Source organism: Syngnathus floridae, chromosome 3, assembly GCF_059516105.1.
Source record: "Syngnathus floridae isolate MCC-2025c chromosome 3, RoL_Sflo_1.0, whole genome shotgun sequence".
In the NCBI taxonomy this organism is placed as follows: domain Eukaryota; kingdom Metazoa; phylum Chordata; class Actinopteri; order Syngnathiformes; family Syngnathidae; genus Syngnathus; species Syngnathus floridae.
This window is the reverse complement of record NC_142415.1, coordinates 6,936,183-6,952,175: the sequence shown is the minus strand read 5'-3', so window position 1 is coordinate 6,952,175 and position 15,993 is coordinate 6,936,183. Positions and strand designations below refer to the sequence as shown.

At 39.9% G+C, this 15,993-nt stretch overlaps 2 protein-coding genes and 1 long non-coding RNA gene across 4 annotated transcripts; 2 read left to right on the top strand and 1 right to left on the bottom strand.

Annotated features, from left to right (window-relative positions):
• The first annotated feature begins 2,205 nt into the window (after positions 1-2,205).
• Positions 2,206-7,179, top strand: LOC148400249 (V-type proton ATPase subunit d 1). The gene is made up of 8 exons (XM_088371867.1): positions 2,206-2,406; positions 3,065-3,236; positions 3,459-3,637; positions 3,746-3,825; positions 4,081-4,158; positions 4,408-4,584; positions 5,401-5,478; positions 6,081-7,179. The coding sequence occupies exons 1-8, from the start codon at positions 2,280-2,282 to the stop codon at positions 6,240-6,242; spliced, it is 1,053 nt and encodes a 350-aa protein (XP_088227993.1). The 5' UTR covers positions 2,206-2,279; the 3' UTR covers positions 6,243-7,179.
• Positions 3,834-5,543, bottom strand: LOC148400250 (uncharacterized). The gene is made up of 2 exons (XR_015857708.1): positions 5,103-5,543; positions 3,834-4,260 (listed from the first exon to the last, which is right to left on the bottom strand). It is a non-coding gene; the product is annotated as an uncharacterized LOC148400250 (long non-coding RNA).
• A 1,147-nt stretch (positions 7,180-8,326) lies between the features above and the next one.
• On the top strand, positions 8,327-13,146 carry foxr1 (forkhead box R1). 2 transcript variants are annotated; one of them, XM_088371247.1, is made up of 7 exons: positions 8,328-8,518; positions 9,002-9,088; positions 10,279-10,448; positions 11,774-11,830; positions 11,936-12,063; positions 12,724-12,956; positions 13,072-13,146. In XM_088371247.1, the coding sequence occupies exons 1-7, from the start codon at positions 8,398-8,400 to the stop codon at positions 13,098-13,100; spliced, it is 825 nt and encodes a 274-aa protein (XP_088227373.1). In that variant the 5' UTR covers positions 8,328-8,397; the 3' UTR covers positions 13,101-13,146. The 2 variants fall into 2 exon arrangements, with proteins under 2 accessions (XP_088227374.1, XP_088227373.1); XM_088371248.1 differs by lacking the exon at positions 11,774-11,830 and having other exon boundaries at positions 8,327-8,518.
• The last annotated feature ends 2,847 nt before the right edge of the window (positions 13,147-15,993 follow it).

The window sequence follows — 15,993 nt, the reverse complement described above, 5'->3', positions numbered from 1 at the left end:
CTGATTTGAAAATGAATTATTTGTCAGTTTACTTTGTAGCTTTTACTGTATGTAGTATGAGGTGCTCATACATTTATTTGGGCTGACAGTCATAATGGCCCTCCAAAAGAAGCTATGACTACAATTTGGCCCGCGAAAAAAATGAGTTTGACACCCCTGCACTAAATACAATGACTTTACCTGAGCTAGCTATCCACATGCTTCCTATAGTGTCTAGAGCACACTTGAACAACACTCGCGGTTTAAATGACACATTTGTGTTGTTTCGCTGTAATGAATGGTGGTAACAGATCAACCCTTCAAATTCATTCATTTTGTTTTTGTCTTTGTTCCTCATAGCTCACCTTTCATCTCCTTGGTGCACTTTCATGCTTTTATCAAACTTTTAAATCTCTCTTAAATCTGGTGTAGTATATTTTCATTCTGGTTGTATGCAATGTATATTTCACTTGTAAGCCTAAGTGTGACCAGGTTACGCTCGTGTGGGATTTTATGGAGCCTGGTCCAGGAAGGCAGACTTCCTGGCACTAAGATGTATAGTTGGCCATCTGTATAGAATCAGCAAGGCAGTTTGGCGGGTCAGAGGTCATCCAGCCACCCTCGTGTGCACGCGTGAGGTGGGGGCGCAGGGTATAAAATTCGAGGGCGGGAAGACTTGGGGCAGTTGACACTTTTGGCTTCAATTCTGACATCGGTTGAATAAAACCTTTTCCCAATGAGCTGTGTGTCACTGAAGTTTTCCTTCCCCAAGCCAGCCACCTTTCCACCTTTGAAGACCAGCTGACCACCAAAGAGAATTCACCAAACTGGCCAACATTTTTTTAATTACCTCCTGATCTCTGCCAAGTACTCTGCCAGCAATTACCTTCCAAGAAACTGTCTCACAGTTTTGAAACTATGATAATTGACAATGACTTATGGGAAACTACAGAAGCTGTCAGTTACTATGTGTTGAACACCGACATAATTGTAATGTGAACTTCCTGAGACAGCGTTTCAGAACAAATTGTTCATCATGCAACGGGAAAGTAGTGGTGCTTCATATTATTCTGGGCTACAGATTTTAAGATTGGCAATTTACAGTTTGCGTTTTGTGAAAATTTCAGCCAAGTAAGTCACAGCTATCTGCTGTGTTTCTTCAAATTTCAGCATAATGTAACTGTATGTATAGATCTTTTTAAAAAAGCAACACAAAGAGGTGGGTGTATTCTGTGTTATATAATTATTTTGTTTACGTTCACGTACAGTATGTCCTGAATGTCAGCCCTGCCAAATCTAGTTTGAAGGCAGACAGTGCGTTCTTTTTGTCACTCTGTTGAGTCATCAGCTCTGGCAATGAAAAAATAAATGTGCCCTGTGCCTTGTCCCACTGAGCCACTGCAGACTTACATTAACAATTCATTTTGCTGCTGGCCCAAAATTGTGTTGAAACAGTCAGCTGTCAGAATTTGGCCGCAGGGTTTTAAAGAAGTCCGGGTTTCAAACGAGCATGAGTCAATACAGGCCGGGATGTATGTAACTTCGTCGTGGAGAGGCCAAAAAATGCGGTTTGGTGGTTGATATAATCAATCAGGCTTTTAAATGAGATTAAAACTTCAAAGGCAATTGATATCCAAGTCGTCTTAATTTTTGACAGCTTTCCAAAATTTAATTGATCCAAACTGTTCCAACTTGAAACTTTTCATGTTATTCCAACCACCTTCTTTTCTCCCAAATTCCCAAGTAAAAGGCAGTTTTTTATGTTTTGTTTTATTCGGTACTTTGTGGATTTCTAATTCAATTCATCTCAAAGCATTCCATTTTCAAAATGTTGTGCTTATTCTGTCCCATCCATCCAGTTTCTGAATCGGGGCACGGGCACGGGGAAAACATGCAAACGGCACACAGGAAAGCTGGAGCCAGAATTAAACCCTGTACCTGCCGCGTTTTATTTAACACAATTGGGAATCATTTGAAAAAAAAAAATAATAATAAAAAGAAAAATTCGTTCAGTCTGATCATTTGCAAACGATTTGTTGAGAAAATGCATTCTCAAATTTTTAACTTGGGAGTACTTCATTGCTTTTTTTTTTTTTTTTTTTTTTGCTTTTTACAATACATTTAAAACAAAGTATTGGCGTCATCTAGTGTACCTTTCCCTAAACGACAAGTAGGGTGAGCGGAAGCGCCGTATTGGCTGATCAGGTGACCGTCACATGATTTAGTCAGCTGATGCTAATGCTAACGCTAAGCAACCAGGCGGAGGTTTCTGCGGCCGAGAGATCTAACGACCAGACAAGATGCCTTTCTCTGAGCTTTATTTTAACGTTGATAATGGCTACCTTGAGGGCCTGGTCAGGGGATTTAAAGCTGGAATATTGTCTCAGGCCGATTACTTAAACCTTGTACAATGTGAGACCCTCGAAGGTGAGATTTATGTGAGAACTGTTCGCTAGCCGTGCAAGCTAATTACACGAATGACAGACAGATAGATAGATAGATAGGTAGATAGATATTCTGGACACACTGACCGGATTTAATTACATTACTTCTGGACACACTGACCGGATTTAATTACATTACTGATTCGTCGACGAAAATAATTTTCCGTCTTTATTTAATATCAAGACTAGCAATCTGTTTGCTTTATTTGTTTGGTATTTGTCATCCGTAAAATAGGAACAACAGTGCTACCCAATACATATTTGTCATCCGTAAAATAGGAACAACAGTGCTACCCAATACAATTCGTGCTTGCCTCGGTTTCATTTCGCCTAAGCTCACACTTTCACTGCAACATCTTTTGAATTAACCATTTAAAAAAAAAAAAAACTCGTTTTCTAAAGCCGCACAAATAACATGCAGTACTTAATAAATAGCTACAGCAATTCTACCTTCTATCTTGTCTACTTAATTACTTATTAGTTTATGTGCTATGTGGTGTTGCGTGGTGGTTGTCCTTTTTCGTAGTTGCTCTTTGTTGAGTAAACAGTGTTGTTATGGTGCTGTAATTATTAGTCTTAGTTTTGTTTAGTAACTGCACAAGTTCATCACTTGGCTCAGTCTGTCCCCCTCTCCCTTGCAGACCTGAAACTTCATTTGCAAAGCACAGACTATGGCAGCTTCTTGGCGAATGAGGCGTCACCTCTCACCGTGTCTGTCATTGATGATAAATTGAAAGAGAAGATGGTTGTTGAGTTTCGTCACATGAGGAACCAGTCATATGAGCCACTGGCCAGCTTCATGGATTTCATTACGTGAGGAAGTCCCTCTTATGTTGGAATATTTTGAACATTTACACAAGCTACTGAGTGAGGTCCAGTACAAGCTTGCATATTCTGTGTAAGAACACTGAATGCTGGACCATCATTGAAGTAGTTAGCCGGATTGTAACGGGTATTAATATACAAGGTGTTGCTGATGTGTTGAGTGTGGAAAACCATTACTGATATGTCTTGTCTCTCTGGTGATGGCCGCAGGTACAGCTACATGATAGATAATGTCATCCTGCTCATTACGGGAACCCTTCATCAGCGCGCCATCTCTGAGCTGGTGCCCAAGTGTCACCCTCTGGGCAGCTTTGAGCAGATGGAGGCGGTTAATATTGCTCAGACTCCAGCTGAGCTGTACAACGCCATTCTGGTGGACACACCCCTTGGTAATTGCCCTCTGACTTAGTCAAGTGGACACGAAAGCTTCTTATTGCCTATTGCAGAACAGAGGATGCATAAGGAACAATTAATTTTCTGTCTTGCTTTGCTTTCAGCTGCATTTTTCCAGGATTGTATATCTGAACAGGACTTGGATGAAATGAACATTGAAATTATCCGTAATACACTCTACAAGGTAAAATATTTAAAGGTGGTCAAACAGATATTTATTGCATTAAACTTTTAGATGAAATCAACAACAGCAGAAGAAACAACCAAGTATAGTGAACGTTTTGCACAATCAATACAAATTTCTTGCAGATAACGTGATATGTGTTTGAGATTATTATGTGGTCACTAGTAAAGATGCAATTTTTTTAATATGGTTCAAGTCACAAGGTTTTACCCCTGACAGTCACTTTATTTGCTGTCTGTGTATTACTTTTCCCAGGCTTATCTCGAAGCATTTTACAAGTTCTGTTCCAACCTGGGAGGAACTACAGCTGATACCATGTGTCCCATCTTGGAGGTGAGTGGCTTGTCTTGTAAATTGAAGATAACAGATTTAGTTGATGCACTTGCAGGTTGTTGTTTTAAATCCTCTTGACAGGGTGGTTAAGCGCTGATTATCCTAAGGAATAGCCCAAAATTTAGGTCATATGAATATTTCAGGATTTGCTCTTGATCATAAAGCTTTGATTAAAGATGTACGTAGCGGCGTTTTACTTTAGGCTGCACTTTGCCTAGCTCTGCTCTAACTTTCCTGTCTTCGCTGCAGTTTGAGGCCGACAGGAGAGCCTTCATCATCACTATCAACTCATTTGGCACAGAGCTCTCCAAGGAGGATCGTGCTAAGCTCTTTCCTCACTGTGGCAAGCTTTACCCAGAAGGCCTTGCTCAACTGGCCCGGGCGGATGACTATGAGCAGGTCAAGGCTGTGGCTGATTACTACCCCGTAAGTCCTAATTTTTTCTGCTTATCTTCACAATAGGCTTGCACAATTTAGCTACCGTATTTTCTGGGATATAAGCCGCCCTGGAATACAAGTCACACCAGCCATCAAATGCATAATAAAGAAGGAAAAGACATATATGTCTCACTGGAATATTAGTTATTTTTGGGGGAAATTTATTTGCTAAAGTCCAACACCAAGAACAGACTTGTCATCTTGAAAGGCAATTTAAAATGAAAATAGATTAGAGGCAACAACTGGCTGAATAATTGTACGATATGCTAACGTTACATGACCCATAAACAACGAACTGAGAAGGTAAGGTGCCTGTTATGTTAACATAACATATTAAGAGTTATTCAGATAACGATAGCATAAATAACACGCTAACAAGTTTATCAAACCATCCGTGTCACTCCAAATCACCAAATCGAATGAAATCTTCACCCCCAGTCACTTTTAAACAACTATGCTAACTCCGGACATAAAAGATGCGACACTATCCCTTCTACGTCGCTTACGTCAGACTCATCGTCAGTTGAAGTTCCAATTATTCCACAGGCCTGGAGCGCCCTCTTGTGGTTTAGTCTGAAAATAACATGTGAAATGACATAACAATGTGTTAATAATTTCACACATAAGTCATTCCAGAGTAAGTCCCAACCCCAGCCAAACTCTGAAAAAACCTGTGACTTACAGTCCGGAAAATACGGTATTTATTCTCTGTGGAATGCGTTTGAGCAGCAAACACCAACTTTGTAAATCTGTTTGTGGGCATCCAATTGCTCCCTTAGGCATGTTTGTTTGTGTATTTTTCAGGAGTACAAGCTGCTGTTTGAGGGTGCTGGCAGCAACCCAGGCGACAAAACACTGGAGGATCGCTTCTTTGAGCATGAGGTGACAAAAAAAAAAGAGCAATCACTTCTTGATAAACTGCTTCCCGTTTGATAAGTTTTTGCAGAAAAACATGCTATTATTTAAAATAGGACTGCCCGTCCAGTTTTTAAAAGCATGTTTTCGATGTAGTATCTCTCCTCCAACACACCTGATTCAAACGATCAGGATCATTATCAGACTTTCTGATCAGCTGAAATAGGTCTGTTGGCGGAGGAAAACATGTAAAACTGTCAACCTTTTATTAACATAACATTTATTGACAGAAATGAAGGAACTCTGCAAACATAAAAACAGGTATAAATCTCAGCGACGACCATAATAAACTTAATGTGCAGCGAACACTAGCAACACAAACAAAATGTATTTTGTCCTGAGTTATTTAACCCATCTAGATGTGACTACCATGACATAAAAGCTGGAAGGTATACATATTTGAGACACATTTTTTTTTTCCCCCCAAGTACTAAGTTACCGGTATGTGCCAGGGCTCTGTAAATGTTGGGAAGCCCCAATAAATACCTTCACTTTGAGACATGAATGCTGAAGTGAATTATGTACTCTTTCAGAAATCACAACTGACTATGTCATGCTTATGTTTGCAGGTGAAGCTGAATAAACTGGCTTTCCTTAACCAGTTCCATTTTAGTGTTTTCTACGCTTACGTCAAGCTGAAAGAGCAGGAGTGCAGGAACATTGTCTGGATTGCCGAGTGCATTGCCCAGCGGCACCGTGCCAAGATTGACAACTACATTCCCATCTTTTAAGATCCCTCCCACACTTTGCTTTCATCCAGCCTCATGTCATGTCCACTCCTACCTTGGTGTTAAAGCATCTCATGCCACCATGCCAAGCAGCCTTCATTCTTTACTTTTAAGTCTTTGTTGGTCCTCAAAAACCATGTCATGACCCTTAGTACAAGTCTTCATTTCATTGGTGAAGCACCAGTTATAATTAAATGCAATGTACTATATGTTATTCGTAACCCTTTATCTTATGTATTCTTTATGATGCCAGGTTGTGGAACGCATCTTTCGTAACAACCCCAAATTTTAAAAATGGTAATATGTAAATCTTTCAGATAGATATCCCTGTTGCCCTAAATAAAATCAACAGGAGTCTGAATTGATAAATGTGCATAGTCAAGATGTCCTTTATTTATAAAGCAAATCCAATCAATCCATCCTCTGGGATAGTTTTCATCCCAAGGCTCACTAACAATTGAACGTGGTACCCTGTAGCATATGTTTGAGTTTGTATGTTTGTTTCACTGCAATCAGTGAAATGAAACCAACACAATTACCGAAAACATTCCATTAGCCCTAGTTGTCAATGTTTTTGTTATGGGCAAGGACCTGTAGGAATGGCTTATCGTGTGTGTGTCCCCCCCTTGCCACAAAAAATATATACTGAGTGGAGAGTTAGTTGCTACATGCTCGCTGGCTAACTTGAGTGTTGTTCGATATGAGATGTGCAATAGAACATGAATTTCCATTCTGCATCAATCTGTTGTGTGATAAGTTTGAGCTTTCGAATGATGCTCATTGTTGTAAGTAAAAGATATAACTATAAGAGTAGATATTTAAAAAAAAAAAAAAAAAGTGTTTTTCCATGCTGTAAAAATTGCATTACTGCATATGATGTTGATGTTTCCTGTGAAGTGTGTTGTCAATGTGACAAGAAAAATAAATGAATAAGATCCTATGTACACTGTCAGGGACTGACAAGACTCATGCAATTGATTTGTTGAAGGAATGCTCTAATTTATGTTAGAAAAAGTCAGTTTCACTTTAGTTGCATAAGAAAATGAATGAAAATGAGGATTTCTGTTCAATGTTTTATTTAGGTTCTGATATACGCTCTAAGAATAATGGTCTGAAAGTCAGCACATAAACCTGCTTGGTTCATTTAAGACAGGGGTCCCCAACCCCCAGTCTCCGTGGGTCACTTGGTACTGGGCCGCCAAGCCGCACCAAAAAAAAAAAATATTTTAATTTTATGGACGATCAATTAATTCAGGTCAAGACGCTCGTCCCGGTCATGTGACATGTTTCCCCAGTCGAGCCCGCAAAGCTAGCAAAAAATTAGTAAGAATTTATTTTGAAAAACATTTTTTAAAAAAAGAACATTTCTGGGGTCCTACTTAAAATATGGATTTAAAAAATTCAAAACAAAATCAAATTCAAAACTGCTTCGGCACATGGAGACCAAGCATCCTGCATTAAAAGACAAACCTTAACCACTTCGGGTGTCATTGTCTCCGATTACGCCTTGATGGGACCGGCTCATTTCTGAGAAACAAGCTCTGTGCTCCCACTAATTCAACATAATGGTGAGTTTTATTTTTATGTCGTTTATACTTGTTTTTATGCCAGTTGTATCATTTTGGTTTATTGTATTTATATATTTATCATAAATGTATTATTTATATACTTGTATTATTTATTTATATAAAGGCCGGTCCGTGGCGCAAAAAAGGTTGGGGACCACTGCTTTGAGATACATTTGTCACAAGTAGAACTATGAGAATAAATGCTTGTTTGAAAGATTTGACTGGTCCACCTTTCACATATAACATATTTCACTCCAGCTCACCCATAACTCTTATGAGTGAAGGAGACGGAGGTATACATACAGTTCTATCAATCACTCATATCTCGTGTTACTTTTCACCCCAAATTATGTTTAAAAAATTGGTTGTTTTCATCCAGTGAATAAACAAGCATCAGTTTCACCGTTGCAACTCTTTTTCTTTGGTTTTCCAGAAGTCTTCTTAAATCATTCAATGGTGCTAAAAGGAGGCGAAGAGCTTTTTTGGTTCAATTAAGAGCAATGAGCTGCAGCTGCAGCACCATGCATTAGTCTCCAAGATTGTTTAAGAAGGCCAAAAGCAAAGGGTATCCTTCTTTTCAAGGTCCTGACATGACTTTTAACCTTCACACCAAATCTCGACTCCTTGACCTGCACTGCTCTGTAGGTCTGACAGACTGGGACATGGACCAGGAGCTCAAACTGGCAACAACTACTGATCAATTTTGCCATGGTGACTATTTAAAGTCTTCTTTGGTTTCAACTCTCGAGTGGCCACTTGTCTTAACTCACCATCAAAATGAATGAGAGAATTAAGTGTGTGTGTGTTGCTCTGGTCTTGACATACTTTTGCTCTTTTTCTCAATGTATTTTATATTTATATGGACAAAACTACTTTTGGTACAGCAACCAAACAACAAAGTGATAACTTTTTTTAGTGTTAACTTAAAATTCCACTGAATGCTTGGACCAGAGCTGGATAAAAGTTTATTTAATTTTGCTTGATCTTGTCATTAGATTTTAATAGGTTTACGATAAATGAAGATTTTTCCCTCTATTTAATGTTTATTAATTCTCATTAAAATAAATAAATTCTATAACATACATTGGCTCAAGAAATAAATAATGAATGTGTCAGAGCACCCCCCCCCCCAAAAAAAAAAAAAATCAAAGTGGAATATGACAGCTGTGTGCCCTTGTTTTTTTTTACCTCAAGATGATAACCTTGGTGATCAATATATGATGCAGAGGACTTTGGCCTCCCAAAGAAAAGATGACTTCATTTGGTATGACGAAACATCTGGTGAGTGAAGTTTTTACTCTCTTTCTTCAATCAGCAAAACTTAATTAGTGAAGTGTTCCACCCCTTTTGTATAGACAGCTTGAAGCAGGGATCATCAAACTATTTGAATCTGAGAGTGATTTCGTGCCTGCTAATATGTGAAGAACTATCAGTAACACATTTGCTCAAATTGTTTAATGATATACTGGTGATGTCATCTGGGCTGGGGGAAAACATCGGTTCATTGACAAAGAAATGTCTGCCTCGAAACAAGAAGTAGGGCTAAGAGTAATCAAAGTAATTGGAATAATCGATTGGCTAATCAATCTGAAAAATACTTTTTGGTGAAATTTCTAAAAAAAAAAATGTGACAGCTGATATGAATAATTCATGACATAATATAAAGACACTTATGTTCACTATTGGTCACAATAATTAGGAAGATAAATACCAATATGCAACATTATTTTTACAATCGTTTTTGAATGATCACTTAAAAACATTGCTCATAAAAAGAAAAATCACTGATCTAGTTTTTTTTAAAACGGCCCTGGGGGCTACTTATCTGGTCCTTGACTGCTGTCATGTTGGTGACCCCTGCCTTAAAGCAACAAATAACGGGATTGTTTTAAAGCAACAATACACTAGGGGTCACCAAAGTTTGCCTGCAGGCATTTAACACCCCAAGCACGGAATCAATATCCTGTGGGCCTACTCTAAAAATGATTCACCAGTGAGGGGACATTGTGATTTTCTAGGTTTGTTTTAAATGCGATCATTTGAAAAGGTGAACACGGACACATTTATGAAATGGCTGCAAATATAATTCTATTTTTGTGCAAAACCATTAAAAGCAGTTAAATTAATAAAAAAATTTCAATAGTGATGTAAATAAAAGTAATTTTATTCAATTTGTTTCAGAAGTGCATACCAAACTGGTAGCCCCTGGGATTAATGAGTAACCATGAAGTAGATGTCAGTTTCAAGTTAATCAATTAAAATTAGATTAATCCAGTGACACTTTTGAGTGCAAATGATTAGAAACAAAGATTATATAAAAAGAGAAGTTTTGGCTCTATACACTAAAGTCAATGGTTTGTTCAAGCCCTTGCCAAATGTTTGCCAAATAATTGTAGTGTTTTCAGCTAATATGTACAGAACAACAAACAACTTTTTAGACATGACACACCCTGCCAATTTTCTTTTGTTAGACACCTTTGTGAAGCCAAACCCGTGGCTCCTAGTCAATCCTAACATTGCCTGTCCGATCGTCTACGGAGAACCTGCTGCAGGTCGACAGACTCACCAAGACCGTTCCGAGGAACCCCAAATTCCACTGACGTGTTCGCCAGTCGGAGAACAGCAAACGTTATCTCCTCAGGTTGGAAGTGTGTGTGTGTGTGTGTGTGTGTGTGTGTGTGTGTGTGTGTGTGTGTGTGTGTGTGTGTGTGTGTGTGTGTGTGTGTGTGTGTGTGTGTGTGTGTGTGTGTGTGTGTGTGTGTGTGTGTGTGTGTGTGTGTGTGTGTGTGTGTGTGTGTGTGTGTGTGTGTGTGTGTGTGTGTGTGTGTGTGTGTGTGTGTGTGTGTGTGTGTGTGTGTGTGTGTGTGTGTGTGTGTGTGTGTGTGTGTGTGTGTGTGTGTGTGTGTGTGTGTGTGTGTGTGTGTGTGTGTGTGTGTGTGTGTGTGTGTGTGTGTGTGTGTGTGTGTGTGTGTGTGTGTGTGTGTGTGTGTGTGTGTGTGTGTGTGTGTGTGTGTGTGTGTGTGTGTGTGTGTGTGTGTGTGTGTGTGTGTGTGTGTGTGTGTGTGTGTGTGTGTGTGTGTGTGTGTGTGTGTGTGTGTGTGTGTGTGTGTGTGTGTGTGTGTGTGTGTGTGTGTGTGTGTGTGTGTGTGTGTGTGTGTGTGTGTGTGTGTGTGTGTGTGTGTGTGTGTGTGTGTGTGTGTGTGTGTGTGTGTGTGTGTGTGTGTGTGTGTGTGTGTGTGTGTGTGTGTGTGTGTGTGTGTGTGTGTGTGTGTGTGTGTGTGTGTGTGTGTGTGTGTGTGTGTGTGTGTGTGTGTGTGTGTGTGTGTGTGTGTGTGTGTGTGTGTGTGTGTGTGTGTGTGTGTGTGTGTGTGTGTGTGTGTGTGTGTGTGTGTGTGTGTGTGTGTGTGTGTGTGTGTGTGTGTGTGTGTGTGTGTGTGTGTGTGTGTGTGTGTGTGTGTGTGTGTGTGTGTGTGTGTGTGTGTGTGTGTGTGTGTGTGTGTGTGTGTGTGTGTGTGTGTGTGTGTGTGTGTGTGTGTGTGTGTGTGTGTGTGTGTGTGTGTGTGTGTGTGTGTGTGTGTGTGTGTGTGTGTGTGTGTGTGTGTGTGTGTGTGTGTGTGTGTGTGTGTGTGTGTGTGTGTGTGTGTGTGTGTGTGTGTGTGTGTGTGTGTGTGTGTGTGTGTGTGTGTGTGTGTGTGTGTGTGTGTGTGTGTGTGTGTGTGTGTGTGTGTGTGTGTGTGTGTGTGTGTGTGTGTGTGTGTGTGTGTGTGTGTGTGTGTGTGTGTGTGTGTGTGTGTGTGTGTGTGTGTGTGTGTGTGTGTGTGTGTGTGTGTGTGTGTGTGTGTGTGTGTGTGCGCGCGCGCGTGTGTGCGTGTGCGTGTTTCAATTGCAGAACAGTGTAACAAATGATCAGAATCACAGATAGAATGAGATTAATGCAAATTATTTTTTTTTATATGTGACACCAAGGATGCCGTCTCCTCATGTCAGACAGCACAACGCAAGGGGAGAGCCCCAAAGGTTTGGGTGAGGACATGGGGTCCTAACACATGACTTTGCCTATCTGTGTAAAATGGCATGTTCCTTAATTAAAGAAAATCCCACCTTAAATTAGCATCTGTTTGTTTACAGGACGATAAATCCTTGAAGCCAGGATGTTGGCCTCGGCCACCAGTGAATTATTACATCCTCATTGCACTGGCACTTAAAAGCAGCCACAATGGGAGCCTCAAAGTTCAACAGATTTACAACTTCACCAGGTCAGAAAATGACTACCGTATGTGGCAAAGAAGGTAGAAATTGAAGGGTTTCATGTCATGATTTTCAACCACAGTTGAGACGGATTGCAAATGTAACACGTTTTTAGAAGCGGAGTATCATTTGCAGGCATTTCTTTGCCTTAGTTGTCATCTTAGTCTTACAGTGTTGTTACGGGAGTGAAACACATGCTCTCATTGAAGAATAATTTATTTTTCTTCAACAATTCTTGTTGCTATCTCCTGACTCGCCCTTGAGGTGGCACAACTATCGTGTGATCGATTGCTTTCCTGTATCAATGGTGTCAAAATCCCCAAATGAAAGACAATGCAAACAACCTGTCAACAAAAATGCACAAATCACTTGTTATAGTTTTGGGCAGAAAGTTGAGAAAAGAAAAGGACTTGCATGAATAGCAAATGATCCAAATTATGCCGCCACATAATTATGTGGAACTGGTGCAGCATTGGGACGGAGGCTGACTGCAAAGGGTTCAACTTAATGTTTTTACAAATGTTTGAATTCCTTTACATTTTTTTAACAGCAGATAATCTATTTAAAATGTATGCCAACGTCAGACTTTAATCTCAGGGATTTTTAAATATATTGTACATTGGACTTCACTCAACTCAAACCCCGTTCTGTTCTTCCCCAATCCCCAGAGAACACTTTCCTTTTTTTCAGACCGCTCCTGATGGCTGGAAAAACACAATTCGCCACAACCTGTGCTTCAACAGCAGCTTCCGAAAAACCTGCAACCAGATGTGCAGGGATGGTAAAAGGAAGTCCTGCTTTTGGTACCTGACTCTAGAAGGCCAACGCCGACTGGAGGATGAGCTCCGCATGTTGCCGGCAGAATCTTTAAAGCAGTTGGAGAGAAGCATGTCCCATCCAGGTGAATGTGATCAAACTACACTACGTAAAAGTGTTAGATTGGTGAAAACAATCAGTGGGGCTGAAATTGAACACGGTGAAGATGTCATCTGCTTTTTTTTTTTTCTTTATTGCAGATATAATTGGAAAAGTTCTTGGAATGTGATTGCAGTAATCAACGATATAAACAAATAAATGGATGCAAAAATGCATGTTCCCTTTTATATGTATATTGTTTGGAATTTTGAGGCTTATATTGATTCAAATAGACATTATACTGTCTTTCCTAGGCAGGTTTATTTGTATTGTATAGCGTTGATTGTTGGATGTTCTTGCATAATCAAGAGTGTGTTGACTGCCAATGGTGTCGATTAGGCATTTTAGTTTTAACCATTTTGCCGCAAATTGCACGTGTCTAGCCACAACGCATTCATTTGGGTTGGCAGCAGAATTTTTTTTTTTTTTATTTCGGCTGGTAAATTCTCACCTTTCATTTTTTGCCGTAATCACATGGCTTGCTGAAATGGGCAACGAGATGAAGCAAATGTGCTTATCTAGTCCCGCCCTAATTTCATCCAAGAATTTACATCACCAAACTCCATAATTACACTTTTATATGTTGGTTTTTCTACCACAAAACCAAGAGTCACATCCTAAGTTGTACTGTATAGTTAAGTTGTGTGGTTCATTTTCTTTTTTTTTTTTCTTTTTTCTTTTTTTTTTTTTTGTCCTTGTCTGATCAGGATTCTTGAGTTGAGTCTTTATAATCTAAATGTCAGATATTGCAATGAAGTCTTTTTATCTAGGGCAATGACCCTGCTTGGGATGTTAGTCATAAAAACTCAGTGCGTTTCATCATGTTAACATGTCATGTTGACACTGGTATTGTTTCACTAATGATGAATTATGGACAGCTTTCCTTCCAAATTGATGCGGCTGTTGAACTGATTTTCAAGTAGTGTCCACACTCGTGCATTTCTTTACAGTAGTAATGGCAGTCTGGATCAATATCTTCGTTAACCTTGGATGGAGAGTTATTTCCAAGTTTATGTTGTCTTAACGTGCAGCCAAATCCATGAGTTCATGCAATTTACTTAGTGACAGTTTGATTGTAGCATGAGCTAGCCTCATGCATTTTTTTCATCAGGCTTGACACCTCAATTTGTGAATTTGTCCAACTCCTCCAGCACGCTGATCTGGACCGGTCTGGTATCTGACGATGAGCCGTTTGGTTTTATGATTTTGCAGTTGGATGTCCAAGTCCCTTGTATCTTCCCTTCTTTCTACAATTGATGAACTTACCAAGCAATGAATGCATTTTGTTTTCTGTGATTCATGCTGATACAAACATTAGATCCCTTAAGATTTTTTTCCCTCTTTCAATAAAACAATTTTTACTTTCTTCTTGTCAATCTCAGTAGTACGACACTGTTGTCGCTGACCCAACCATCGGTGCTGTGACTCCTCCCCCTGGGAAGCAGGGAGCATGAGTCCACATTTCCGATATCCAGTGTTATGCTTTTTGGTAAGAACTCCACTATTTGCTGTTCCACGGATCAGTTGTCCTCCTCATCCACATTGCTTTGTCTCAGTGACTCAGCGTTGGTTCGAGGTGAGACATCTTCAGCCATTGCCTAATCCTTCGCAAGATCGTTCTTTGGCGCCGTCATTCTTGGATTTTTGTCTATAAAAGTTGGAGGTTTTTCTTTTTGTTGTCACAGGGTACGCAATCCGTGCAGCCTGATTGTTGTTTTCGGCTTATCACTTAATTTGTAGCTGTACCCTTGAGAGGTGTAAATCCCCCGGCAGCCGGAACTGAAAAAGTGCAGAGAGATCAGCAGGCACCTCATGTTCAATCCATAGACGCTAGAGATTAATGCATATAACATCCGTCCATTCATACATCCATGAGTGCTCAATCGGCCTACCAAGCATGTTTTTGCGATGTGGGAGGAAACCCTGTACCCTGGGAAAACCCACGCAGGCACAGGGAGAACATGCAAACACCTCACAGAGAGGGCCGCGGGTGGAATCGAACCTGCAACCTCTGTGAGGCAGACGTGCTAACCAGTCATTCACTATGCTGCATTAATATAACACACACTGACAAAAACAACAGCGGACTATTGTTCAACCAGCATTTTGTTTTATCAAGTTTTGGCAAAACAAAAAGTGACATTGGTTGGGAAGGCAGTGGGGTATGTAGAATTAGCTGAGGCAGCAGTTTGGTTCTCTGTCAGGTTCAGATTGAGCTGTTCCAACAGTTAGATTGTGTTGCTGTGGGGGTGTTGCTGTGGCAACTGTTTAGTGGAATGAATTTGAGTCAAGTTCCTCTGGGATATCAGGAAGCTAGCAAGCAAGCAACAAAACTTATGTTTGAGTGCAAAACAAAATTGGCTGGAAATGCTTGGGTGACCTAATGTGCATCTGTGTGCTGGAGAAAAGCTCCACTTGTGTCTCATGCTTGCTGTTGGATCAAATAAGATCAGAGGGGTAGCATACATAGGCTATTCAACGTTTGTATATCCACTGAAAAAGACAAATACACAGGTCACAATTGAATATTTAATAATGTCAAAATAACTACATGAAGTGAGGATTTTGGAAAATAAAGGTGCTTGAACAGACTAACCAAAAGCTCCAGGGCAAATAACAAAAGGACCAGGTTCTGTTACGTGAGAGCCAATGGCAACTGTGCTGCCCATTAGGTGTTCGAGCTCCCTAGAAGGTAGTATACCCCTTTTTATGTGGGGCTAGTGAGCACATAATCAACATCCATATCTGGAGAAAGGAGGGGAAAAATAATGTTGCTTTGTTCACTTTTTTCTTTTTACAGAAAGAGGTTTTGAAATTTATTTGGTGGACTGCACTATAAAACTGGGGGTGAACATGTGGAATAGCGCTGCAGTTTCTTTTATGTTGTCAAAATAAAGCACACAAATTGCACTTGTGTGTGTTTGAATATATACTATATGTTCATATATATATATATATATATATATATATATATATAAACAATGGAGTTGAGTGAGAAAAGCTGATCCTGTATTGTAGCAGAT